The sequence below is a fragment of the Myiozetetes cayanensis genome, unplaced genomic scaffold, assembly GCF_022539395.1.
Source record: "Myiozetetes cayanensis isolate MyiCay16 unplaced genomic scaffold, myiCay2020 scf2-11, whole genome shotgun sequence".
Lineage (NCBI taxonomy): Eukaryota > Metazoa > Chordata > Aves > Passeriformes > Tyrannidae > Myiozetetes > Myiozetetes cayanensis.
Genome location: NW_026087411.1, coordinates 69,232,175 through 69,260,060, shown reverse-complemented (window position 1 = coordinate 69,260,060; position 27,886 = coordinate 69,232,175). Strand labels below are relative to the sequence as shown.

The 27,886-nt window shown below is 38.1% G+C and overlaps 2 protein-coding genes across 2 annotated transcripts in view; one reads left to right on the top strand and one right to left on the bottom strand.

The window, feature by feature from the left end:
- Positions 1–5,022, bottom strand: part of AK9 (adenylate kinase 9) — a 59,013-nt gene extending 53,991 nt beyond the window's left edge. Inside the window, exons 1-3 of the mRNA XM_050315860.1 lie at positions 4,848–5,022; positions 3,805–3,934; positions 1,289–1,352 (exon numbers count right to left, since the gene is read on the bottom strand). Of these exons, the coding sequence (XP_050171817.1) occupies positions 1,289–1,352; positions 3,805–3,921 (181 nt within the window). The 5' untranslated portion in view covers positions 3,922–3,934; positions 4,848–5,022. The remainder of the gene's footprint in view (positions 1–1,288; positions 1,353–3,804; positions 3,935–4,847) is intronic.
- Positions 5,023–5,505: 483 nt separating this feature from the next.
- FIG4 (FIG4 phosphoinositide 5-phosphatase) overlaps positions 5,506–27,886 on the top strand; it is a 63,703-nt gene continuing 41,322 nt past the window's right edge. The window contains exons 1-9 of the mRNA XM_050315861.1: positions 5,506–5,707; positions 16,107–16,205; positions 16,403–16,526; positions 19,151–19,307; positions 20,575–20,625; positions 23,293–23,441; positions 25,357–25,485; positions 26,985–27,085; positions 27,533–27,695. Coding sequence (XP_050171818.1) covers positions 5,642–5,707; positions 16,107–16,205; positions 16,403–16,526; positions 19,151–19,307; positions 20,575–20,625; positions 23,293–23,441; positions 25,357–25,485; positions 26,985–27,085; positions 27,533–27,695 — 1,039 coding nt within the window. The 5' untranslated portion in view covers positions 5,506–5,641. The remainder of the gene's footprint in view (positions 5,708–16,106; positions 16,206–16,402; positions 16,527–19,150; positions 19,308–20,574; positions 20,626–23,292; positions 23,442–25,356; positions 25,486–26,984; positions 27,086–27,532; positions 27,696–27,886) is intronic.

Here is a 27,886-nt window from a genome sequence, read left to right as displayed (position 1 = left end):
CTTTATTAAAACTGAATTGTACCATGTTAGAGTTCCAAACCTTCAAAAGAAGATAAATATGCTTCCTTTGATAAATAACTACATATTCACAGGAATATGAAGTGTTACCCTGTCCACTCGAGGGCTTTCATTAGAACAATAAAAAATACTGAGGGGGCAAATTTAAAAGACAAAACTTAAACATAAATCACATGTAAAGAATAAGTTCATAATCAGAACAATTTACACATATATACGGTAACATCAGATTTATAATTTGGTGTCTCCAAAGAAGTACTCAAGAAATTGCTTCATAGTTAAGGTTATATTGTGCTTCCTTTTTTTTTACTTAAATATATTGTATTACCCTTCAAACTGGTAGGACATAAGTGGTGTAAGAGTTTTCTTTTTTTCATAAAACTTCAGTGACAGAATCAAGATTTGTGAATTATAATGTCATGGATATAAAAATATTACTACGGCTTTAAAAAAATTACACCTATTTTAGCATTTGTTTAGTTACTGCTGACAAAATTAGTACCAAAAAAAAAAACCACAACAACCAACTTCCAGAGACTTAAGTTATTTTTTGTAGGAACTTTCTTTCTGAGATGCCTCAAAATGAAAAGGAAATCTCAAGTAATGTGTTGATAGGGAATAAGATAATGTTATACCCAACAGGTTTTTCTCTACAAATCTTCAAAAATCTTTGCTGAGAGGGACTGTCAGAAATAGAGCTGAGTAGCTTAAAAAATTAAATGACACCTTGTATTCTGGCAAATGTATGGTGGGAAAAATTAACTACACCTTCTGAAATAAGCCATTGGATATTTTTGGTTTAGAAATTTGAAACTGCCAGTTCTAATTACTTCCTTTATTTCTTGTAGTGATACAAAAGCTATGCTTCCATTTCCTGGAGGACACCTGCCTTGCACTGAACACTGCATGAAAGAAAAGAAAGATCCTCCTATTTTTTCATGGTCTGTATTGGAAAATGTCTGTGCTCTCTGGAGCTGAATGAGCTGCCTCCATGTGAACAAGAAGGGTCACATGAATCACCTTACAGGATTGGGAATAGAATTTGATTATGATGAGAAAAAAACACCCACAGTGATTTTCTAAGACTTTCAGTAACTAAAAAGCCATTATCAGCAATTGTATTTCTGGCAAAATGGTTCCTTGGTCCTTATCAGAAGCCTTTGCTGGAATCAGAAACGTGCCTTTTAGAGGTACAGAGAACGGCGAGGACATTCTAAACCAAAAGATATTGTGAAACAATTGCAATGTTCCAAATACAGGGTATGTTTACCTTCTATGAAAATGCAATTCCATCTCTGTGCCAGTTTCCTAGCTAACGTTTTCTTTCCAGAACCCTTAAAATGAAAAACACACTTTTAAAAGAAAACCAGGCTGAATAATAATTTAAAAAACCCACAAAATTGCAAACACATCACACAATAAAGAATATATTTTATATGATAAAAACAATTAAAAGATACCACTGGGATTAGGGCCTCTGAGTTATGCGCTGGGTAAACACAGAACACTCTTTTAATACCATCCTGTATTGTATACTGCCTAGCATTGCTAAAATACTGCTACTGCCCTTTGCAGTTAATTATCATCAAAGTCATTATACTGACTTTGTTTCTGAGTAACTCTATCTGAAACTCAGCTATGATTTGCCCACATATTCCTATGAGAAGCCCTTTAGGACTGAAATTTATTATCTTCAGCCTCAAAGCAAATTATGATGCAAAGCCACTCAAACCTTTCTGAGTAGGATACATAGGGATAATATTCTTTGACTAAAATAACTGCTTAAAACCTGCCCTTGTTAGTCCACAAATTTGGTTTGATACTGACAAAATGTTTATTTTATCATTTATGAGTCCTGAGGAACCAACATAACCGAGAGTAATGAGGCACCTAAGAGTACAGTTACCTGAATGGGATTTTGCATAACTCACCATCTTCCATCTTTAGGACTGTGTCCCTTTTTTCCAAGGGCATATATGAAGACCTGTTTTGACAGTCTGTTTGCCCCAGAAGAATTTTGTGATTAAAAAATAGCAAAAAACCACAAATAAATCACAATTCCCAGTTAACAGAGCATCAGCAAACACTCCAGCCTACTCACACCTTAAATCTTACAGGTGTGATGTAAGTATACATATTTGGTTTTGATTTAATGGCACTATGCTTTTAACTTAAAAAAACTATCCTAAATAAGATAGGTGCTCTACACATAAGTCATATACATAAAATATATTACCATAAAAATAGACTATTTGATTTCCTGTTTTCCTGGTAAGGCCTGTACAATTTTAACCCTTTGTTAAAATTTTTACTAATGTAAAGCATCTACTGCACACAATGATTGAGAATATGGGAGTATTTTTGTATTGTCTTTCAATGAGCATTTTATGTTGGTTTAGTCTGAAAAATGTAAAGTTACCTTTTTCATGTGAGGTTAGAAATTTAATGTTTGTTTAAAACTAGACACGTTAGATCAGTGTAGTTTTCTGCTGAGCTAAGCACACTCTTTTAAGTGCATACAGCCATACAACATGTTATACGGCAATCTTGTACCAAAAAAATAACTCCCATCAGCAAACTAAGGCACTAATGCAACCCCACACAAAGTCTCCTACATTTTGTAAAGGAGAAAAATCTGAGAAGTTTAGGATTATAAAACATCACATTTTCCTAAGTACAGGAGGCCACAAATTATTTGAGAAAAAGAGAGACCTTGAATTATAGTTGAAATGAGGTACAAACCTTATCGGGATACCTTGTTGGATTTCAGATGTTCCCAAATACATGATACATAACTATGTCAGAATTCTAATATTAAGGTTAAGATATGTAATATCTCATTGCACATCTGTAATTCAGTACATTAACCTTAAGGTTCTTTTATGGCTATTTATGTCTTTAATCCATCAAGTCTTTTTAAAGTCAGAATACTTAATAACATTGTTCTGCTTTTGGCTGCAGTAGAGTTAATTTTTTTTTCACAGTAGCAAGTATGGGGCCATTTCAGATTTGTGCTAAAAAAAAAAAAATGTTGATAATATAGAGATGATTTTGCTGCTGCTGAGCAGGGCTTACACAGAGCCAAGGCCTTTTCTGCTTCTCATACTGCTACACTGGTGAGGAGACTGGGGGTGCACAAGGAGTTGGGAGGAGACACAGCTGGGACAGCTGACCCCAACTGACCAAAGGGATACTATATGGCATCGTGCTCAGCTTATAAAGGTGGGGAAGAAGGAAGGGGGGCACATTCAGAGTTACGGTGTTTGTCTTCCTAATTAACCGTTTTGTGTGATGGGGCCCTGCTCTCTTGGGGGTGCCTGCCCATGGAAAATGGTGAACTAATTCCTTGGTTGGCTTTGCTCATGTGCATGGCTTTTGCTTTATCTGTTAAACCGTCTTTATCTCAACCCATGAGTCTTTTCACTTTTACCCTTCTGATTCTCTGTCCCATCCCACTGGGGAGAGTGAGTGAGTGGCTGCGTGGGGTTTGGTTGCTGGTTGGGGTTAAACCACCACAAAAATAAACACAATCCAGTTGTCTATGTGAAAAGAAACTTTCTGAGCAACACGTAACTTAATTGTACCTGACTGATCACTCAGGCCAAAAATTGGCCTCATGAAATGAAATCGGACTCTTTACCACGCCGAAGGATTTGAAGAGTGGAAAAGGTGTTTGTTTTGTAGGTGTTTGATCCTTTTGGCACCATCGCTAAACCAATGTTTTGAAAGGAAAAGTAAAATTGCTAGCAAAATATCTGAATTAAAAATTTCTATCAGACATCTTACTGGTTTTCCAAAGACAATTAAGCAAGTGGGCTTGGACAACAGAAAGGATTTTTCAGCTTCATCTTCATCAAAGATGTCTGTAAAGGGCTGAGCTTGTTTTTCCTCCTCTGAAACCATGTATTATCTAAGACTGGGAGAAAAATACAGTAGTTACATATGTGTAAAATGACTTTCAAATGGAACTGAATTACAAGGTAAATGGCTTTGTAAAAAAAAAAAAAAGCTGTTACAAGAAGAAAAAGCATTTAGAGAACATTCACAATTGAGAACATGTCCATTACTAAGAGAAAAACCACTTCTGAAAAATAAGGGATTGTTGGAACTGCCCCTGAACCCCAGCTGGAACTTTATGGCAGTTGATAACAACTTTTTCTTGACTCTCAAACTGCCTGTTGCTCTTTTTCAGTTGCTTCACTGCCTTGTCCTTCCTCCTCCAATTACCACACAGTCTCTCTGGCCCCTGAAATGGACTGTAGGCCTGCTAAGACCTTCACTTGTGAGCTTCACACACAGAAGGGCCCCGTCATGGTCAGTGGAACCACACGTAGGTACGTGAATAAGGCCTTGCAGGATCAAATCACTGTTCATAATCTGTCCACTCACAAATCCCAGCTTTTCTAGGACTGCCAGAAGCTGCACATTCAGTGCTATGCAACAAATTAAAACCCAAACAAGTTTCTAATTAAGGTAAGTTGGAGGAAAATCTGGGTGGGCCTTTCACACAAATGGAGGCAAAGAGGGTGAGGAGCTTGTTTAAGCTTGTTTGAAGAAGGCAAACTTTAGAGGGCATTCTTAGGCCCTGGTTTTCTTTAGAGGGCGACTTCAGTCTCTCTCATATAGCGCCCATACAACCTCCACGCAACCCAGTACAGCCTCACAAACCCCCTAGTCATTTTTAAATTCAATAATTGAATTTGAAAATTCTACAAAAATGCAGAATGAGAAGCTGAAAAACTTTGTCTTGAAACGTCAAACTGAAACATTCAGATACCTTCACAGTAAGTATTTTAACCAACCCCCGATTTCTCTCACGGGAAACTCACCTCGCTGAGCTTTACCTGCCCTTCCCCGCCGTTTGGCCCCTTCCCAAACCTTCACATGTAAGGGTCAATTTCCAAATTCACAAAAAACACCACAAGCAAAGCAAAGCAAAGCAAAGCATTAAACCAGACAAACAGACACACGCCCTCCCCACTCCCAGGACCATGTCCCGGTGGGCGCCTCCCTCGGCTCGGGCGCGCGCGGAGCCTGAGCGAGGGTGCGGTGAGTGCCGCGCGCGTCCCCGGTGCCCGGGCAACCGCCGGGCCCCGCCCCCTGCGCCTGGCCCCGCCCCCGGGAATGGAGCCCCGCCCTATCAGGGAGGGCGAAACAGAGGCCCCGCCCCTGACATTGACCACGCCCCTCATAGGCGGGTGAGGCGGAGGCCCCGCCCCCAGGGAGGGGAAGGCGGGAGGTGTGGGCGGGGCTGCGGAGCTGTTCCTGGTGCTGACCGTGCTCCCTCGCAGGGAGCGCGTCCCGGCGAGAGCAGCCGCTGCGGCCGCGGCCGCCCCGCCCGCCCCAGTGGTGCTGCCGGGAGCCGCCGCTGCCGAGGAGCGGCGCCTGACGCTGCCCCGCCGGCCCCTCCGGCAGTGGCGGTGGCGGCGGCGGCGCAGGCGTGCTCCCGCTCGTGCGCCTGCGCGGTGGCGCGCGGGCACTTCCGGGTTTCCCGGTTGTCGGAGGTGTGTCCCGGCGCATTCCCGGTGTGTCCTCCCCGCCCTGGCGGGGACCGACTGCTTCTTCCTGGGCTGTCCCCGGGCAGCCCCCACCGCTCCCGCCCCGACCCTGTCTCGGGGCCGCCATGCCGGCGGCGGCCGCCCCCCTCATCAGCTCCGTGCAGAAGCTGGTGCTGTACGAGACCAGGGCTGTAAGTAGCGACAACCCCTGCGCCGCTCCCGGGGCTGGGAGTGTCCTGGCTCCCCCACCGTGCTGGCTCGGCTCTGCCCGGGGCTGCTGCCTCGGCTGGGCTGCAGCTTGTCAAAAAACAGCTCCTTTACCTTCCTTCCCTTTTGCCGGGGCTTGGTTCGTTTTGGTCACATTCAAAACATCCCAAGAACTTGAAAAAAAAAAAAAAGTGTTTGAAGTTCTTGCCTTCACCGTGTTTGAGGCTCGTGACAAGCGAAGGAAGGGCCCCTGACACGCAGGTCAGCGCAGGGCCCTGCGGTGCTGGGTGCTGCCAGGGTGGCCCAGGAGGGAAGGCTGGGCCCTCCTTGTTGTGTCGTGTGGCTGTGTCGCACAGCCAGGCTCACAGTGCTCGGTCGTGCCAGGGGGAGTCAAAACCGGGCAGCTGAAGGCGTTCAGAACTGTTGAGTTCAGATTTGAATTAAGACTTCAGGATGGCTGAAGTGGTTACCACCCGCACCGATCTGTTTGCTTCTTCTGGCAGATTCCAGTCCTCGTCCTGTGAACAGCTAGTGAAACAGTTTCCAGAGTTTTCAGTCTGGCCTCTGGAAGTAAGCTGTTGAAGATTTTTAGCATTCCTTATGTCCTTTTGTGGAAACTGCAAGAACGTGTTATTCGCAGTACTTTTTTGCCATGGGCAAAATGGATTGGAGGCTTGTGTGGTAATTTCTGCTTTAACCATGTGATGAGCAGCATGTGAGTCAGAATCCAATTTCTTGATGTAAGTAACCTGAGATAATACCACTGTGTTTGTCATACTTAAACTCCAAATCAAATTTCTTTGTGTAGTTTCCCTCGTTTCATAGTCTGTTGGGTTTTTTAAACTTGAGGTGGTTTTGGATACGGTCAGGTACCATGGCTTTAGATGCAACAGTTAGCTCCATTTGAAGTTCAGATGTTATCTGTAGCGATAACAGAAAGATGTTTTGTACACTGAAGTCAGTGTAGCCTCCTGGAAACTTACCAAAGTGGCATGGATCGGATGACAGGGATGCAGTTTGGTTTGCCTGAATAGTCTCAGTATGAAGAAGAATCTGACTTCCAGCTTTGGTTCTGTCAGAAGTAGGTTTGTGCTTTTGAGCTAATTCCTCATTAAACAGCCTGTGAAACAGAGAAGGATTAAAACATGCAGAGTTAACAGTATAAGTAAATAAAAAAAATGAAGTTTACACTCCAGAAAGTCTTTCCAGAATGTTATTTTTTTTCTATGCCTAAAGGAATTTGATGGCTGCCTTATTCATCTTTCTCACTGCTGCTGGAAAAGGCTGATTGTTGCTTTATTTTCAGCCAAATTATCGCTGTATGTGAGGAGGGCCATGGGGAAGTGTGATTTCTGAATCAGGTCCTAAATTACTGAATTTAGTTGTTCTTGGCTCACAACTCACGCTGCCTCTCAGTTAGCTGAGTTTTGGCGTCTTGTGACCGGCATGCATGGATATCTGGCCTGCTCCTCTCTGAGCTGTAAGACTCAGTTCCTGAGAGACAACATGTTGTGTGCAGGGTCGATATTGTGCTCGATATTATCAGCTCGCCACAACTCTTTAGGTCTCTCAGGTTGATCCTCTTAGTTCAGGAACCACAGTCTTTTACATCTGGCCAGTGTTAGCTGGCAGTACCTGCCTGAATGGATGGGTTTGCCCATGCTCTGTTCTGTTCAGAATTCAGTAAGGGTCAGATCCTGATCACTCAGGAGGATCACTCCTGATCCAGCAGTCCTGATCACTCCAGGAGGCAAGATGGTTTCCCATCAGCTGGTAAAGGCAGTGGTTTGTGGATAAACGTGTGCCATTTGAAATATCTCAGCTGAGCAAGAGTGCCTCAAAGTTGTTCCTTTAGTCACTTCTTGTGAGTGATGAAAATGGAATGTTTTCTCTGAGTGTGGTTATATTCTTATTTAAAAAAATTTAAAACTGCAAATTAAAGCACATTGTGTTTTGATATTCAAATTCTAGTTCTTTTTTCAAAAGGAAAAATACAATAGGAATTATTTTGGTGTGATTATATGAAAAGACTTGATGCATTTAATAAACTCATAAACTGAGGCATATTAGAAGGAACTTCTGGAGATCACCTAGTCCAGCCCAGTGCACAAAGCAGCTTAAAGAAGAGCATGTTGCTTAGGGATGTGTTCAGCTGAGTTTTGAATACTTCCAGATACATAGATTTTACTGCCTTTGCAGACAGCATGTTCTAGTGCTTGACCACCCTTATGGTTTAAAAAAAAAAAAAAGAAAAGGTGAGAAGTTCCTTATATTAAATTGAAATTTTGCATGTTTCAACTTGTATTTATTCTAGTTCCATCCACCTGAAGGAATTTGTCCCTGTTATCTACACTTTCCCATTATGTAGATTTAGGCAGCAGAAAGATGCTGCCAGAGCTCTGGCTGAACAAACCCAGTTCTCTCAGTCTCTCCCAGTGCATCACGTGCTCTGTGCTCCAGATCATCTGGGTAGCTCTCTGCTGGACTCACTCACTCACTGTGGTGATGTCCCTCCTGTACTGGGGAGCCCGAAACTGGACTGCAGATTTGAACAGGTCACAGTCGCTGTTGCAGCTGATTCAGTGTCACACTGGGCTGCTGACAGTGGTTCCCACTTCTTCTCCCCGAGGTATCCCTCATGTGGTCTCCTTTGCATGAAATCTCGCAGTCATGCAGTTGGCAGCTCTGACAGTCACTGGTATGGTGTGTCACCCAGACATAAAAATGAATAGCTTTCTCCTGGTTCCAGTTGCTCTTCTGATTTCCCCAAGGCCAAAGGCTTGCTAGATGGAGCATGTGGGATCCGGAGTTGTATCAGATACAGGGTAATGTGAAACTGTGTCCTAAGATTCCTGGTGGAGACCTTGAGTGGGCAAAGAAGGGATGACTTAAGTTGTCAGCAGTGGGAGAAACAGTGGAGTTTACATTGGTCATACTACTTATTTCTGTTAAACTTCTCTGTGTTAAGGCAGGAAGAGACGAAATGGATGAGAAAGTGGAAAAAGTGATAATGGTTTAGAGAGGGCTTTTAATTTTTTTTTTAAAGTTAAAAATACAGTAGTATTATTTAAGTCAAACAGGAAAGGCTCTGGTAGTGTTATTGGAGCCAAATGTGAGACTGCTAGAGGTGTGGAGAACTGAATTCACAGTGTCAATTGAATCAACAGAGAGTGAAATTCTATATTTTCTGTTCATGTTTATATTTAGGATTCTTGCTAAAACCTACCTTTAAAACTGATGCTTTGGATAAGTAAATGCCATGGAGATGTTAACTGTATCTCCTGTTGGTCTGGGGAAATGTAAGGCTTGTTTAGAAGTAGTCAGAAAGATAAACTGAAGGTTGTATTCAGATCAATGTCAATTAATTTTCATTTTATGCATATATTAACTGCTGAAATGCACACTAGAGGGCACTAAAGATATTTCAGCACTATGACTAATAAGAGATGAAAGATATTTTCCTCCCTTCTTCAGGAGAAGATGGAACTTTTGTGTATTCCCCCAAATGGAGCCCACCTGAAAGCTGTAGTTTAGTTCACTGGAAATTATCATTCCCCTAAGGCAGTGTGACTTTGAACAAGTCAATTTGTATCATCTCTGTAAAGGCATATCACTTGCCTATCTTTCAGGATATTATGAGGCTTAATTAATAATATTTTATTCTAATCAGGTTTTTCTACAGTCTCCATCTCCACAGTATTCATATGACTTGCACAAGCTTATTAAGCAACGTGACCTGCATAAATACCTGTAGGTTTTTCTGCCCTTTTTTTTTCTGTGTAGGAACTATGTGCATTTGTTTTATTTTAAATTTAATTTATTCTAATAATAATAATAATAAATGTAAACATTTTTATAGTAACAAACCCAAGGTTTGCTTATTTAATGCTGAAGTTAGTCTGTGATCAAATTGAAGAAACTGTAATGTAAAATATGACTTTACAGAAAAAGCTACAGAATTTTTACTGAATTATGAGGTGAACTGATTTATATAGATGGTTATCTGGTACATTTAAAAAATATTGGAAGTAGTGAACAGCTGGACAGCCATTAGATACCATAATTTCTAGCTAGAAGTGGCTGTGCAATTTGTTCTCTCTGTAGCAGTTTTATTAGCAGAAGATGGCCCCTTTCTGCTGACTGTCCTATTCCCTGTGTCATGGCTTTGTAGGAATGGTAATTATGTAGTGGAGCAGAGGATGGAGTAGGCACAAGAGAAGGAGTTTTATGAAAACTGGAAAGCTCAGTTTCTGTCTTAAATGTCTTGATATACTGACAGATATATGGCAATAAAATAGAGAAACTTAATCAACTGGTGAATGTGGGATCTGAGAGCATTTCTGAGTAGGGCAGGTGCTTTGTGGAATAGCAGTAATGGGAACATCACAAGTTTTGAAGGATGTGTGCCATTCAGGAAGAACAAAAATAAAGTTCAAAAGGGGTAGCACCACACTGCACGTGAAAGATGTGCCTTCAAATGTCTGCCTAAAGTTGTTCTGGTAACATATTTTTGATTTCTTTTGTCCTGTATTATCCCGGGTGTCATCTTTTAATCACTAGATTAACAGGAGGGAGGTATACTTGGAGATTTGGTTCTGTTGAGAATCCACCTTTCTGGATGGGCTGGTGATGAGGGGCTTGTGGATAAATGATCGTAAATTGATGTATTTAAAGGTAAGGGTTCTATGAAAAAAAAGGCATTTATTTAAATTTAACAAAGAATGAATAAAAATAGGCATTTTCTATTGCTGTTTTTTATTATTAAAAAATAAGTTTGTTATGGCCCTAAAACTAAATGGATGTTTTTCCTTGTTTAAAGTAAGACTTTACTCTGAGTATGAATGTACTGGACAAGGGGTGAAAAGAAACTGAGTAACAGGAGTGGGGTTATGAAAAAGGGATCAATAGGTGTTGAGATAGAAATAAAATTAAATATACTAAACAGTGGAATTAATGTAAATATTTTCAAGTTGCTGAAGTCAAGGGTGGTGCTGTGACTAGAACATGACAAATGGAATATTTAATCCATTATGAAGTCCCATACATAGTTATCCATAGGAAAGTAATTGAAAATTTAGACAAATGACATAAAACAGAGTATTTAAATCAAATCTTCTGTGGGTGTGTAGTGCCACAAGGAAAATCTCTGGCTTTGCTATGGAAGGAGGGAAGTTAGTAGATAAATTAGTGTGGAGTGAATGAGGAATCATCTAATAGGGATGATTTTTTTCAAGTAATGTTTTTAGGACTGATATACTTCAGCATTTACAATAATGTTATTAGCCCAAAACGTGGGCCAGCTTTGATTAGACTTTTGAAATATTGGAAATAATCAAGATAATCAGAGCACAAGAAAGCAAGAAATGATTTTGACCCTCAGGAGTAGATAATAATTTGAAATAGGATGACATACTATGAAACTTTATGCACCTTAGGATAGATTACACACCAATAAAAGTTTATGGAGAGTTTATCAGTTCAGAAGCAGCAGAAAGGGAGGAGGAGGATCTGGGTGTTTTATCTGAAGAAGGGTTGGGAGGTTGAGCTGCAGATGAAGTAAAATTTTGAAAAAGGCAAATATGGTCTTTTGTGGTATGGTCATTAATGAAAAATACTAATGTATCTCTAGAATGAAACTTTGTATGGTGTAGACTTACTGTTCATGTTCATTTAAGAAATAAGATTTCAATCAGAACAGGTCCATTGAAGGTCCAGTGAGGTAACATATATGCTAGTGATGAGGAAGAGCAAAGGGACAGCAAGATTTCTTTAGTCTAATGAAGTGAGTGCTGAAAAGGCACTCAGATATTTAGGTTTCTGAAAGCATTCTGGCAGGATAGGTGCTAATGCGCAAAGAAGTATTTGGCTAAAGGAAAATGTATAGATTGATAATTAATAGATTTACCTGAAAATTAGAAGGGGTAATCTTGAGGAATCCTTCAGTGGAACAGCAAGAGCAAAGTCCTTTTTGGGGAAAAAAAGCATTGATTGCCTTAGGACAAAAGGGATTCACTGAGTGCTGCTGCTGTAGGATTCAGAATGGGTACCTATTATTGCATGCCCTGAGAGTAGTGCTTGGCAGCATATATCCTTAAAATATCTCATGTTGAAAGAGCTTCTTTTGAAGAGTTTCAAAAGATTACAGGAAGCAGATGGCATGCCAATTCAGTTTTTGCTTTTTTTCAGGTATCTCTCTTTGCCTCTTATCGCATCTTCCTTTCTTCATGTCATTCTGCCAGTTTCTATGGGAGGTGAAAGGCCAACACTTCCTGAATTGCTGTAGGTTCTGTAGAAAGAAAGAACATAGTGGAGTTCTTGCTGTATCTTACATCAAGGTGTAATTATTCTATGATTCTATTTTAATTGTCAATAAATTACATACATTTTCCCCAGGTCAAGTCTGTTCTACGTGTAATGGTTAATCTTAGGCAATCTTTCTCTCCTCACCTTGACCCATCAGCTTTTTCATCATATTTTTCTGTGCTTGTCCACTTGAGGAGGGAGAGCAAGAGAGTGCCTGGATGGAGGTCTGGCAGCTGGCCAAGGTCAATGCACCACACTTCTTCAGGGCTTTGTGTTTTCAGACATATCCATGGTGCTAACAGTTATCTTTTGCAAGCATTTTGTTTAAGATTTTAAGTGTTTTCTTTATGCTCCTTGCAGATTTAAAACTGGCTGTGGTAGTGCACTTTTCAAGTAACTTTTAGTGTATTTTTACTTTTTTTTCTTGCTGATTAAGCTGTTTGTAGCTTTTTAACCAAGGGGTGAAAGAAGTTTTTTTCAGTGCTAACATTCCTCAATGCTAATTAGTCTATACAAAGAAGCAAATCATATTTTTAGACCAGAGTTATAAGAAGTAATCTTAAAGGAAAAAAAATACATTAAAAAATTGTGAGTAGATTGTTTGATTTTAGAACTATTATCTTGTCATTAAAAACAACAATTTGCAGAAAGAAGTTTTTTATTTTGTTTAGGCTCCTTTTAGAAGATGTTCTGTTTGGTTTGGCTGAATCAAAAGATTGATAAAAGAGGGTGTAAAGCCTTTCAATTAGATTGCTTTGGTTAAAGCTCAGTCCCAGGTGGAAGCGACTGATGATTATTCCTGTCTTGTGGTTGCTTAGTGATAATTGTGCAATATATTAAGCTTCATTCCACTCTTGTAGCTGCATGGTGCACTGCCCTGGTTGGTAAAGTGCACTTGTTAACAAGTTTCAGCCAAGGCCAAGGGCAGACTAAACCTGGAAGCAGCATGTGTCACCTCAGGTGATGGTTGAAGGGCTCTGGCCAGAGCAGTATGAAGGAGCCTGCACAGTTTCTTCTTGTGTACTGTTCTCTGGAGAAAGTACTTTGTTTGGTCAAGGTTGTCCATTTATCTAAATGCACTGGCTTTGTTGTGGAGTTGCTTGAGACAGTTGGAAAATGCTTAAATTTTTTCAGTTCAACTTAGTAAGAAACAGAATGAGATAATAAGGATAGAAACTCCCAGAAAGGTTTCTGTAGCTTACCTGTGGATTCTCTTTTTTTTTTTTTTGCTGCAATCATTTCTATTAATCAAAAGAATTGTAAACAATAAGCACATTTTAGCTTTGATTAATTTTACGATTATATTACAACCTCAGAAATTAATTTATGTTATGTTACATTCTCAGTGTTGATTTGGTATTTGTCATTATACTTTCCAAGTATTCATGTGATGGTAAATTTAACTGTGGAAGATGTCACTGATATGGTTTTATTTGTGCTCCGTGTCATCCACTAAGACAGACTTATTTATTCATTAGATGCATAAATTAGGTAGCAGAAACAGCTAATGTTGAATTGTCTTTTTTGTATATTTTTTTGCATTGTTAGTTTTCATGCAATCTTTGTTTTCCTTTCAGATCTTATAAATTGAATGTGAGTTGGCATATCATGCTGTTTTTCAAGTAATTATGGGGTTTGTTTCAGCCAGTCCTGAAAATTTCCCAGATAGAAGTCTAATTTTGGGTTCTTAGTTTTGAGCACTAGTCCAAATTCAAAAGTTTTTGCAGATTACTTTACTACTTCTTTATTACTTCCACAAGAAGATCCTCTAACACGCAGTGGATAAGATTCCCATTAGCCAAATAGAGATTTCCCATTGCCTGGCTTACTTTAAGTCCATTGACGCTCAGTTTTGAGGCTGTTCTCAACTGACCTTCCTTAATACATTGCACAGCCTAGCTAACTTAAAACCCGTAAATTAGTCCTTAAAGGACTTCAAAGAGAGCCTGTTAAGTACTGTTCATTATGGTGTTTCTGCTTCCATGGTCTGCAGATACAATTACTCCTCTAATCTCACTCTGCTGTGGTTCCAAGCAGGAGCTGCAGCAGTGCCTAAAGCTGGCCCTGCAGCTGTGCATAACCCACTACAGCAGCTGCTAAGGTGATGCAAGTGATGCATTCCTCATAGCACTTCTCTATGTTTTATGGTTAATTAAAATGGAAACTTAAAATGAACTTCCTTAGTAATAGCATTTGCAACCCTCTGTGCATCTCTCTCTCTCTCTTCCTGTGTGTCATATGCCGTGTTCCAGTTTTAAATGTGGTCTTTGGTACAAACAGCTGTTTGAGCAAGCATCTTAAAGTTGTACAATTCTGTTTTTATTCAGGATTATTTGTTGGTAACCATAGGTGTGACTCTGTGAAGAAATTGCGCTCATTTAACAATCTGGGCATGGTGGGACATCACTGAGCTGTGTTGCAGTATTGTGGACTACTTAAAATTGTTTAGCTTTAATCAATTAGGAGTTTTCTAAAAATAAAGAAGCAGCACTCTTAAAACGCAAGGTAACCTACCATGTGTATTACAGATGAAAATATTTCTCTCTGCCCATTCACCTTCTGCTGCATGAAGAAAAAGGTGGTATGATGGCACAGTCAAAGGAAGCGTCTGTCTTGGTGTTCTTGCCGGTGGGTGATAACAGCGGAAGAGCTCCATCCTCCACCTTTGTGTCATTTAGTGGCACGCACTGCCGTTATGATTCCTCTCCTGGGAAGCACAAACCTTGGCACTAAGGGATCTCCTGCGGAGGCTACTCTGAGGGGACAGGCTGGAGAGCCTGGCTGTGCACAGCAGCACTTCACTGCTAAAAACCTGTAGGAAACGTTTTCCTGTGCCAAAGTGCTGTCTCAGACACTTCAGTGATGGAGTACTCTGATGGAATATGACTTTGAAGGGCCTTCTTACTATCATTACTATCACTTAGTAAGCACTGTAATGTCAGTGTACTAGGTGGAGCCAGAAGTTGATGCTGTTTCCTTTTATGGCTTTCAAAGTTAAGTATTTTATTGTCTTTTTTAGAACTTACTGACTATCTAGATGCTTTTGTGAATTCTGGGAAGCTGAAGAGGGCTTTAAATTCTTCTTTCATCTTAAGTATTTTGAATTTAAAGATGTTTCTTTGCTTCTAATTGTACAAATTATGAAATCGTGAGGTTTCTATGAATATTATTGATTTCCTCTCTCACATCTTAAGTCCATGTGACTTCTAAAGTTAAGAGCTGACTGTACAGATCCACATGAATTTGCCATGCTTTCCTACTAGGCTAAGCATTGTTAATGAGTTACACCTTGCTGTGTGGTAGCACCACACTGATTAAATGAATTATTTAAATGAGATCTGCTTTTAGCAAGTCAGTCCTACAACCTGTGCGTGTTTATTCCTCTAAATGTAAAAATTAATTTATGGTTTGATTCACTTATATGAGAAATGGACATATTATATGTTTATCTGTGGTCTTTCATATTTTAAATGTGAAGTAAAGCTAGTATTTTTTTAAACAGTAGTATTGTTAACCAGCAAATTTGTGTTCTGTGGAGGAACATTAATGAGAAGTCTTATCATAGCAAATATGAATAAAAATTGAAGAAAACTTGCAGTACTGAAGTGCTTAAAATTTTTCTGGGTTTAGTATGGATCAGGAAAGACTAGTTGTCAGAAATAGCAGTGCAATACAGTATAGTAACACTAGTTTTAGATCATGAAAAGTTACAAAACTCATATATAAGCTTCTGCTAAATTTTACAAAGCAAGTGGGAAGACAGAAATGGGTGGGGCAGGGTACAGTTGGACAGTGCCTCGTGTAAGTTATATCTTTACCTCTCTAAACAGGTTTTCACCTTTCTTCAATTTCTAATTTTTTTCCTTCCTTGTACAAAGGATTTCAGAGGTCTTTTAAGTTGTAAAGGCTAATTGTATATAAATGTACCTACCTAAGGTATGGTGACTAAACCAGTTTATTAAGAGTCCGTACAGACTATTACATATTTGTTAGGTGGCATGGATCTAGGCTTGCATCACACTGGGCTCTGGTTGCTTGATCTTCCACAGTATTCTGACATTTTTTTCTTTTTTTACATAGCGGTATTTTCTAGTTGGAAGTAATCCTGCGGAAACCAAGTACCGTGTTTTGAAAATAGATCGCACTGAACCAAAGGATTTGGTTATAATTGACGATAAGGTGAGTGTATTTATATTGTTGTGTTGGTTCACTTATTCCAAATAACACTGGCTATTTGTTGGTAGCAGTGAAACAGGAAAGAGACGATGTAGGGGAGGCGTCTGGTTTATTGTATATGAAGTAATTTCTGCTGGTCTCTGACATGAAATAACATTTAACTACCAAAGCAGTAACTTAAGTGACTTTTTATTTTAAAGCATGTGTATACACAACAAGAGGTGAGGGAACTTCTTGGACGTTTAGACCTGGGAAACAGAACAAAGATTGGGCAGAAGGGCTCTTCTGGGTTATCTCGAGCTGTCTCTGCTTTTGGTATAGTAGGTAAGTGTTTTGATTGATTTTATAAAATCTTTTATTTTCTTGGGAGGTGAGGCTTACTGTGTCACACTGCATATCTTTCCGTTTCCTCTTGATTTTATTTATTTTTAAAACTGAAGAGGATTTAGAAATTTTTCATGCTCAGAGATAATTAAGTTTCTCTGCATTTTGTGGAAATCGTGGCCAATACAGCGGTGAGAGTTGTGCTGTAACCAGTCTCTTTGTAACAAGGGGAGAGATCTAGGAAATAGCCAAACTCTAGAAACTTGATTGATCTCACCAAACTCAGCTTATCTTAGAATACAAATTATGCAAACCAGGTGGAACCTGGTTCCTGAATTCCAGAGCTCACAGAATGCTTTTAAAAAAGAAAATGGAAGTTGGCAGTCTTTATTAAGCTGTATTTCTTTATCAGACCCTATTCAGAAAGAAGACTTAATTTTCTTTTTGGTGAACTTTTTGCAGTGACATATATAAAGATTTCTTTTTCACCTTTGAACAAGTGTAGCTGACTGGCATGTCAACTGAATTTTATAATGCTGCTCAGCTGTCCATAATCCTGAAGCATTGCTTCAAGGATTTAATAGCTTCTAACTTCATCTGAAAGTCACTACTTTCCTGCCTGTTGTCTGATACTGAGGTCGATATATTGATGGGTGATGTCTCTAAAGTAAATGTTAATGTGTGCTGTGGCAGGCCTCAAGAGTACTTTGTGGTTTATTAAAGTCAATATATACCTGAACGTCTAAATCTGAAGCTGCAGAGAAGCTGGAGAATGCAATAACTCTAAAAGATGCTCCTGAATTTTGCTTAGCAATCAAAACATAATAAAATTTTATTCCAATCTAAAGTGGCAAAATAAACAGACTTTCTTCTGTATTCTCTTTGCCTATGAAGCATTTTGGAATTTATCAATGCATCCACTTTTCAGAAATTCCTCAGATGGGGCCTTATTAATTTAAAAGTATTCATAATGTGGGTAAACCTAAGGAAGCTGCTAGCAGTCTTTCAGCATTGGGGTTTTTTTGGACAAACCATCAGCGCTCACTGTCTAAATACGTGATAATATATTCAGTTGGAAACTGGTTGTGATGAATTAAAATTTTGCATCCCAATTGTTTGAATGTTTATATGTACTCTTCATAACAGGAGAGTTTCTGTTCTGTAGCTGGACAAATGTATTGACCAGCAGATATGGCATATGTATTTCTAGATGACTTTTTGGAAGTAACACGCTCTGTATCAGATTATATATACTTCCAAAGTATATGGTTTAGATGTCTTCCAGTCTAGATTCTATCTAATCATATCTGTATAAACATGTAATTTGAGAGAATGCAACTGGCTGTTTATTTCTGCTTCTCGGCTCAGGTCAGGAAAACAGGGCTATTTTTTGTAAAATTGTAAAGGACAGCTTTGTTCTGTTCTGTTCTGTAGTTATTTTGTTAACCAGATGCAGTACATGCAGTGCACTCAGAATGGGGGTGCTGATAGGCTGAGTTCTGCTTACTGTGTAGTGTTTAATAGTAGAAATTGCTTTTAAAGGGAGGAAACCAGGCCAAGGAGAAAGGCAGGGTTCCTTATCAGACTTTGGTATAATGTTTGGTGAAATTAAAAGGATAGAGTCTGTTCACAGAAGTGATTTTGGTACCTGGAGGATACAGGCAGAACTGTGACTACTATGAAACAACTGAAATTCAATAGTCTGGCTGCTTCAAATGGAAGATTTGTTTCTTACTGTCAGCAGGGCCTCCTGTCCTTGTGCAGGTGAGAGCATTTTTCCAAGGGGGGCTAATAAGGTAGAAGAAAAGATCGCAGTTCACTCAATCACATTGCAGTCTCCAGCAGTGACAGGGAGGAAAATGTGTGCTCTGCTGGTCCTTCTTCTTTACTTTGTAATGCAAAGCTAAAAGAGCTAAAAGAAGTGAATGTAAATGCAAGTAAAAATGTGAATTGTGAGTGTCTCTGTGTGTCATGTTTCCCCATCATGGACTTCAGCAAGGTCAGGTGTGGTATCTGAGAGAGGAAATAGGAAAAAAGGATTACCCCCGATGCTCTGAGTGGCTGATTCTGGGGAGATGCTGCTTTAATCAGGGAACTAAACTCCCTGTTAAGAAGAGAGAGCACAAAGGTGTTGTAATACCCACAATTCCCTTTGCTGTTCTCTGTCCCTCCCCAGCAGAGAATACATAAAACTGTATTGGAGATTGAGATTCCTCCTTGCCCTGGAAAATTAACCTTTTGATATCTGAAGTTATTAGAGTATGCCTCACTCTGAACAATGAGAGTCCTATAAAAAGCAAATACAAGTACTCTAAGTAGACAGAAATTTAATTCAGATTTTCAGTGTCTTAACTACCTAATATTAAAAATATGCACAGTGAAAGGAAAATAAGCAAAAACTATGTACTTCACTGATTAACACTTAGTAGGGGTGAATTTTAAGACTCTCTGTCTTTATATATGTATATTGTTGTATGTGTATGTATATATGCACATTATACTCAGAACATTAAGAACAAAAATTATATGAAGCCTTGAAACAATTCTGGTACTGTTTTTCTAAATATGTTTTATCAAATCAACCCAAACATGCAACTAAAAGCATTTTAATGCTGTTTTGACAGGTTTTGTCCGTTTTTTAGAAGGCTACTACATCGTGTTGATAACAAAAAGAAGAAAAATGGCAGATATTGGAGGTCATGCAATATATAAAATAGAAGATACAAATATGATCTATATTCCAAACGACTCTGTAAGAGTCACTCATCCTGATGAGGCCAGGTAAATAATGCTGGTAATCGGTGTGTACTTTTTGAATATTTTCTAAGTAATGTATAACTGCAACTAGAAATTTCATTATGTTAGTATGTTATTCAAGCCTTTTTATCTTACTTGGATGGAAAACAGGCTACAAGTCCTGTGACCTCTAATATGGAGTGTAAATACAACTGTTACAGTCTTCTAGAGCTTTTTGCCCACATCTCCGTGTCTCTACATGTCAGAGCTACAGCTTAACAAATCTGCATCGGGAAGCATCACATATCAGCAATGTTCCTACAAGGGCAAAGTAATACTTATGCTGGTTTGTATTGTTTGGGACACTGTTCTTTTTTTAGTAGCTCTAGCATGATGTTAATCTCACCTGAAGAGATCTTTTGTGCCCTTCGAAAAGTGCTGAATAGATCATTAAATGATTCTGTGCTGTCAGAATCTTGTGAATGTTGCTGTTGTAAAGAGTGATGAATTGACTCACTGGTAAATTTAACTGCTTCTTTCTTTTTGGGTGCTTTTCTTCTGAAGACAGAAATTTGAGCCTTTGGTCAGCAGGGAACCTTGTCTGAAATGCACAACTATGTCATAGTGGTGTTTTTATCAGGTTAAGGTAACTTTACTGGTATGAAATACTAGGCAACTGGTACCAATAAACTGCTTTTCAGTCTGTACCAAGTATGAATAGTCAAAAAGTGATGGCTTATGATAAGCTGATGGTAAATATTAAAAAAGCTTCCACTTTAAGGTCAGATTGATCGTATACCTCAGTCTCCCCTCTTATCGTGCAGTGGATCATAACCTACATGTTTATGTCAGCCATTTTATCATTTTATTCATAGACAGTGTTATAGTTTCTTATGGGAATTTGCAAGGCTATGTCAGGTTGAGGTAGATTTTTTTTCTTATTTATTTGTGAATAACTGAAAAATTTTATTTCTTGTATAGTATTGCTAAGAGTTTGTTTGTTTAAGTCCTGAAAAATTGTGGAAAATAGAACTATGACTTTATCTACAACTGCCTAGAGAAACAGTATATCCATGAGAAGACAGGAGATTTAAAAAAAAAAAAACCCAAAAGGCTATTTGATTTGTTTAATCCAGATGCTGACATTCTAGTGCAATTACCTGTCAAAATAATTACAGTAAGATAGGAAGGGAACATAGGGCAAGAGTCAATATTTATATGTAGTTTAATTTCTGAGATCTTCTGAATGACTTCTTGTGGTCTGTCTTGTTATACTAACAATTTTTTCCTATAACTTTAATTATTTTGCTAGGTATTTGAGAATCTTTCAAAATGTGGACCTTTCTAGCAACTTCTATTTTAGGTAGGTATTAGTTACTCTTCCTCTAAAAAAATGTGTACTTGCTGTAAGATTATAGGTTTTGATTTTGATACCCAAGATCTTTAGGTTGATATTCTGGGGAAATAAGACATACGATCACGTTGCTTGTCCATTTTCGTCTGTGTGTTTTGAACCTGCTTTCTCCTTCAACCAATTAGTTAGGATTTTAGTTTCTATTAGGTTAAAAAAAATAGGACTATTAATGGCTTAGTAAAAAGTAGACACTGACACTACTGTTTTTGCTGGCTGTTCAGGCTTGCCAGGATATGCAGAAGTTCTGTCTTAGAAAATTATTATATTTCAGAGGGTTTGCTCGTCCTGTCATTTTTTCTTTCTTGATCTCATTTTCCAAAAATAAAGCTTTGCCCAGATTCAGAAATGAAGATAGAGGAAATAGATCCTCATTTAAGATACCCTGTGTGGGGTATGTCTTTCATAGGGCCTTCTCTTGCTTATTTTTCCATAAATGCCATACCTAAGACAAATTTCTGTGTCCCAGCTACTATTACATGAGATGTTTGGGACAGCAAAAAAATGGGCGAAATGTGGGGATAAACCTGGCAGTAGTAGTTAGAAGACTCAAAGACCTTAAAAAAATAAACAAAACAAATCCCTCTTGCAAATATCAAAAAGTGTATTAGTCTAGAAATGGAAAATGAAATTTTTGTCACAGCTGGATCTATGAAGACAAAACCTACCAAAGCTTTATATGTGTTTCATGCTTTTGCAGGGGAAAGCTCTTTCACAGTATAAAATCTGAATTTTTCTTCCATGCTTTGTCTCCCAGCCCTAGCATTATATAACTTCCCCCCCAGCCCACTCCCTGTGCTTGGAGATGACAAATTTGTGCTGTTTCTGTGGTTGTTCGTAGAGGGGGAAGGAGAAGATTCTTATATGACTCTAAGAAACATTTTTACCATAAAATGAATCATGAAATGGTTTGGGTTGGAAGGGACCTTAAAGATCATCTAGTTCCAATCCCCTGCCATTGGCATGGACACCGTCAGCTAGACCAAGTTGCTCAGAGCCCTGTCCAACTTAGCTTTGAACACTTCCAAGGATGAAGCATCCACAGCTGCTCTGGGAAAACTATTCCAGTGCCTCACTACACTCACTGTACAGAATTTCTTCCTGACATCTAATCTAAATCTCTCCCGTTTTAGTTTAAAACTGTTCCCCCTTGTCTGATCACTATCGGCCCATGCAAAACTTTGCTCTCCCTCTTATTTATAAGCCACCTTTAAGTACTGGAAGACCATAATGAGATCTTCCTGAAACTTTCTCTTCTTCAGGCTGAAACTGTAGAATTAAGATAAACTACATATTTAAAGTTTCTTTTACAGAAAAAAATGAGTAAGTGAATGACTTGTACAAAAGTATGTTTTTGGCACAAATCAAACATGAGTGGCATAAAATGAAAACTTTCCTACTGGCAGATAATTAACTGTTTATGTTTTATTTTTCATTAAAAGAGTATTTTTCTAAAAGTTTTTTGTGTTCTGTGATTTAACTACAGATTATTTAGATTGATTTTCACTTTGAAAAGGAAAAGCGTAGGATGATACCAATATTCTTTTTTATTGTTTAGAATCTTTTTAATTTATCAGCTTCATTTAAATTGTTCTTGGCTGAAAGCATAATGTATTTTTCTGCATTATTTTTCCTATAAATCCTGAAGAAAATTAGAAGTCAGTTATAAGAAAACATTTGGTCTAAAGGAAAGTGGGAGAACAGCCTGAATGTGTCTCATACTAGGATACTATTTAAAGATTCTGTTATACACAAACAGAGCATGTTACAGGCTTTTTTTTCCTAATAGATAGGCATGTCAGGTCATTATTATGGAAATGTGGCAGATACTTTATCATTAGTAATAAATCTAAATGTCTGATGTTTAAATAATTTTGTAGATCTTTCATAAATATCTAGAACTTAGAGGAGGACCGGTAATCACTGATGCTGTCTTAGACTGAAATGGAAATCTGAGTATATGTGATTTAAGTGTAGTGTACATTTGGTTTCTCTTTGGGAAGAAGCCTAGTAGCTTACAAAATTTAGCAATTAGTATAGAGTGTTAGTATAAAAGACATGAGATGCAAAATTTGTAACTAGTTATGGAACTAACTAAAAAAACCCCTTTTCTTTATTCCGCAACCACTGTCTTAAGATGTCTCTGTGCTGCAGTCACAAATTTGAGGACAGATACGGTTTTTGTGGACCAAGTTTTTCGGTATTTTGAGTTCAGGTAGCAGTTAGAAAGTAGTAGTACTTAAATCTCAGAAAAATTAGGTTGTCAATGTATATGAATAGTTCTGGTGGAACAGCTATTTTTGATCTTCTGGACTGTTTCTTGGACATAAGTTTCTTGATATGCTTTGTTTAAAAGTCATGTTTAGTTTTCAGTTACAAGAAGAATATAAACACATTTTCAGCCTTTGTAAACTGGAAAGAGTTGCTGTGTTTGTAAAGCTTCTTTTGGAAATCGTTTGTATCATTTGCCGTTATAGAATCAGAATCTGTATCTTGTTTAGAAGTCTTTTCTAATGGGTAGAGTAGTACGTTTTTAAATGTAAATACAGATGGAGAGTAAGGGTTTTCAGAAAATTCCTCTGCATCTACAATTACTAATAAATGTTAACTGTCTATCAGTTACAGCTATGATCTATCTCACTCCCTTCAGTATAATCTTACTATCCTGAGAATGCCACTTGAGACATTAAAAACTGAAACAACCCAGACCCGGCAAGAGAGTTTTGATATATTTGAAGATGAAGGACTTTCAACACAGGGGGGAAGTGGTAAGAAAATACATCTAATTAAACTGATATTGCTGCTCAAGAGTACATTTAAAATATGTTCCACTTAAGTTTACTTTTGAGGAACATTCAGGCCTTTGGTTGTTGGTCAGTAGTTTCCTATCAGTGAAGTAATAAAATATTTCGTAAAGTACCAATTATGGACATTTTAGTTTGAGTAATGCAATTTCTGGAGTTATGTAATAGTTGTTTTAAGTTACGTTGCAACTCAGGGAGATGATTGAGCATGCTGACATTTTTCAGCAATAGATTACTCAACTGACTTGTAAGTCTCCCAGTAGGAATGAGTTACAAAGAGAGGGGGAAGCAATAACTGATTAGTACTAATAAATCTCTTTTTTTCATGTTGGAGAATACTGGCAACAGAGAAACTGTGTGAAGTTAGTATCATCTTGATGTAGTAACCCCTGTCAGGAAGTCTGAGGGAAATTATTGATTTCAGTTGAAAACTACAGACTTCAGTTTGATCTAACATATTCATAAGAGTGCAAAGATAAGCAACCAGACAGAAAAACTATTTTCTCTTCCTTTTCCTTTGTACACACACACACGAAGTTTCCCCTGAAATTCTTAACATTGGATTTTATTCTGTTGAATGGAACCCCCCCAGATATATCAAGATATCAGGAGTTGGTTATCAAATACTCCAGTGTCAGAAAGGACCATAAGGAGTGAAAGGAGCAATAATTCCTCCACTGCAAAGACTCTTATCTGCAAAATTCTGCAGCAATCCCTACAAATGCATTGTCTCTTCTATGTCTTTGTGAAAACATTAGGAAATAGGGGTGATGATGCCATCAGCAGTGTGTGCTAGTCCCATATCTGTTCATAGAATATGTGTAAGAAACAGTGACCTGTCCTTTAAGAACAAATTCTCCCCAAAGTAATGCTGATAGCAATAAGGAAGAGGACAAATTGCTGACTAAGCACTTGTGACCAGGTTCTGCTGAATGCCTAAACCCTTTCATCAAAATATTTTGGTTACATCCATTTTCCCTGGGCTTATGGTAAATTGTGTGACTAGGTAGCAACAGTTTGTTCAACAGCTGCCTTTTCACCTGCATTCTAGTAGGAGAATTCCTCTTTTTCCTGCAGAAGAACATTTGACTGCTGTAATTGTCTGCTATAATTGACATACATACTGCAGCAATATAATTCCTCCTGCTAGAAGTTTCATTTGAAAAAAGTACGCAAAAAATATAGGAAAAGAGTTCTTGTCCTTTTTCTTCTAAGTTTCAGATTTCATTCAATTCCCTCTACCACCGTTCAGTGACAGTTGTAGTCTTGGTCCTGATTTTTGAAAAAGACTCAGGTTCCCAATTTATCAAAAATGGAATTTTAATTTGCAGGTCTACAACAGCTGTGTTTCTTGCTGTTAGTGCAAATTAGGAAAACCACACTAAATTATGTGAAACGGATTGATGTGCTTTTTGTAAAGGGGGATAGTGTTATGTGTGAGCTTCCAGAACCTAGTGGGTAACTTCAGAGGTGACCCAGAATTGAAAAGCTTGTGAAGTCCTCCTGTAAGAGCATTAACTGGAATTCACGACTTTATTTCCCTTGTTATCAAATCCTTTGGTGCTACTGTGAAGAGATTTCTTTTCAGTACTGTTCAGTACTTTTCAGTACCATCTGTATGAAAGCACTTAACCACTACAGTTGCCACTGACTGGTGGCAACTACAGCAAAACTGCAAATCCTCATAAATGCTGGACTTGAGCATGTGCTTTAAATTATCTGGTTTTGGCAAACTTCAGGGATGTGAATAAATGATACACTGAGTTACAGTCAAGGGAAAATCAAAACAGTGTTCCAATGACCTGGATTTTGAAACAGTCCAGTGAAGGTAAACTTGTTTCTTAATTGCTAATGCATTTTCATTGAAACAACCTCCTAGGTGTATTTGGGATTTGCAGTAAGCCTTACGAAAAGTATGTCTGGAATGGCAAGCTTCTGGAAGCAGTAAGAAATACTATTCATCGTGACTGGCTGCTGTATATTATTCATGGATTCTGTGGGCAATCAAGTATCCTTTTACTGTTGCAATGAATGGTTATTAATTTTTTTAAAGAAAGTTTGAGCACTGAATTATTTCTTTGTCATATAAATACTGTTCAATTTTAGAATTATTGTTTGGCTTTTATTTTCAGTACTTTTCTAGGTATTGTGCTAAACAAGAAATGTGATTATGCTCTTATAACAAGGCCCTGACAAAGCTAGACTGTGTTTTCGGTGAGGCTCTGTTTATAAGCATGATGCTTAGCAGTAAAGAGCTTGAGAGGATTTTAAGGCTCAGCTGTATTTTTTCAGATGTCTGAGGAAAAACTGAGTTGCTGACATAGAAATGTTCACTTACTAATCTTCTCTAAAACATTTTTTAGTAATGGAGATTTGCAGAAATACTTTTATTTACTCTGTTTCTGTTGAAGATGATAATAGAACTTCAGCTCTGCTGCATGAAGAGCACTAGGTTATCTGAAAATCTTTTTCTTGAGTATATATTATTTTAAATGGTTACATGGGTCTATGTACATTGTAGCAGAAGGAGAAAATCCCAAATGTATGGCACAGTCCAAAGAAATTTCATCTCAACATCTTAAGTGATGAGAATTTAGTGTATTACAAAGACATTCTAATTTATTAATCAACAGTGTCATGTTAGTTTAAAAACCTGTCAATAAAGTTTCTGGGGTAGGAAATACAATTATGAATTTAAGTTCAGTGGTGTCTGCAAAATTTAATTTTGCTTTTTTAAAATTCTAAGGCCATTGGTCATTGGCTTAGTCCCCAGACAGAAAGTTAGATCTGTTTTTATATGTTGCTATTTCATTTGTGGTCTGACTTAACAAAGTAGTAGCTGTGGATCTGACCACAGCATCATAATGCCTGCAGCTGCTTAATGTGTGAGCAAATGTCTTCTTTCCTCTTCCTTGCATCTCTCTTATGCTAAGGAAGCAGCAATAGTCACCCTAGGCATCTGATTCTATCCGTTTGTCTTTAGTAAAATATAAAAAAAGCCTATAAAAATCGACCACTGCGTCTGTAGCCTGTTTGCCTCTGGCTTCCAGCTGTTGTTATTTAACCAGTTGTGAATTTATCTGTTTTTCCACACGAGACATTAGAGGGTGACTAATATACTTAATCTGAAAATAGAAACTCCCAAACTTTAAACCCAGTATTCACAAAAGCAGCATTTGCAGTGCTAAGTGTATCTTGTACCTATTTCACCATCATTATCACTTCATAAAATAGAAATGTGTCTTCTCATCTGTATGTTGTGAAAAGTGTTTGATGTATTGTAATGTAGATTCCCCTGTCAAAGTTCTTAAAACTGACTGTTGAAAAGGGCAATGTTCTCTCCCAGCTGCAAAATAAATTTGCAAGTGATACTCATCACTGTTAAGGTGATTTTAGTAAATTAGATATTTCAGTTTCATACACCTTTGTTAGAATTTATTTTTGCTTGCATAAAGTAAGTGAACAAGAAATTTCACGAGGCACTTAAACCTTAACTTCTCTTTCAAGAACTGTTAATATATGGTCGCCCTATATATGTCACTCTGATAGCCAGAAGATCAAGCAAATTTGCTGGAACACGCTTTCTGAAACGAGGATCAAACTCTGAGGTAATTCAGATTTGATTTTAGTGGTTGTTTCCCCCTACCTCCACAATCTGAAAGCCTGAGCTTGACTGACTGAAGAATGGAAATGGTTCAGATGTTTTTTTGGGGTTTTGGGTATATATTATGCTCTTAGATAATGTTATCACAGGTATCATTACATTTTTAATTGAGATAATGAGGTTATATTAAATTTAATAATTCTAAATTGGCTGCTGTTTTGGTTTTTTTATACTTAGAGATAATGTTATTTCCCAAACAGAGGGGAAAAAAAACCCTGAAAATACACATTTAGAGACAAATAGGAATTTAAACTTCAGTGTTGTTCTTGCAACTGTGATTAGGTGTCTTAAAGTTTAATTGTGCTCTGTTTGTAATGATCAATTCTGTGTAATGCAGGCAACTCCAAAGTGAGTCATGTCTACATCATACATGTATTTCGGTTTGCTTTAGGGAGATGTTGCTAATGAAGTGGAGACTGAACAAATACTTTATGATGCTTCAGTTATGTCATTTTCTGCGGGGAGTTATTCTTCTTATGTTCAGGTTCGAGGATCTGTCCCTCTGTACTGGTCTCAAGATATTTCAACTATGATGCCTAAGCCACCCATAACATGTATGTACAAGTTGTTTTTGTGATAGATGAGAGTTACTGCTGTGACCTAAAGGAACATCTGAGAGAATAAGGGAAAACTGAATTTGCAAAAATGAACTAATTGTCTATGCACTTGTGCTTTGGGAAACTATAACTGAGGTTAAAAAAAAAAAATCCCGAAAAAATCTCCATCTTAGACTTCACATTCAGAA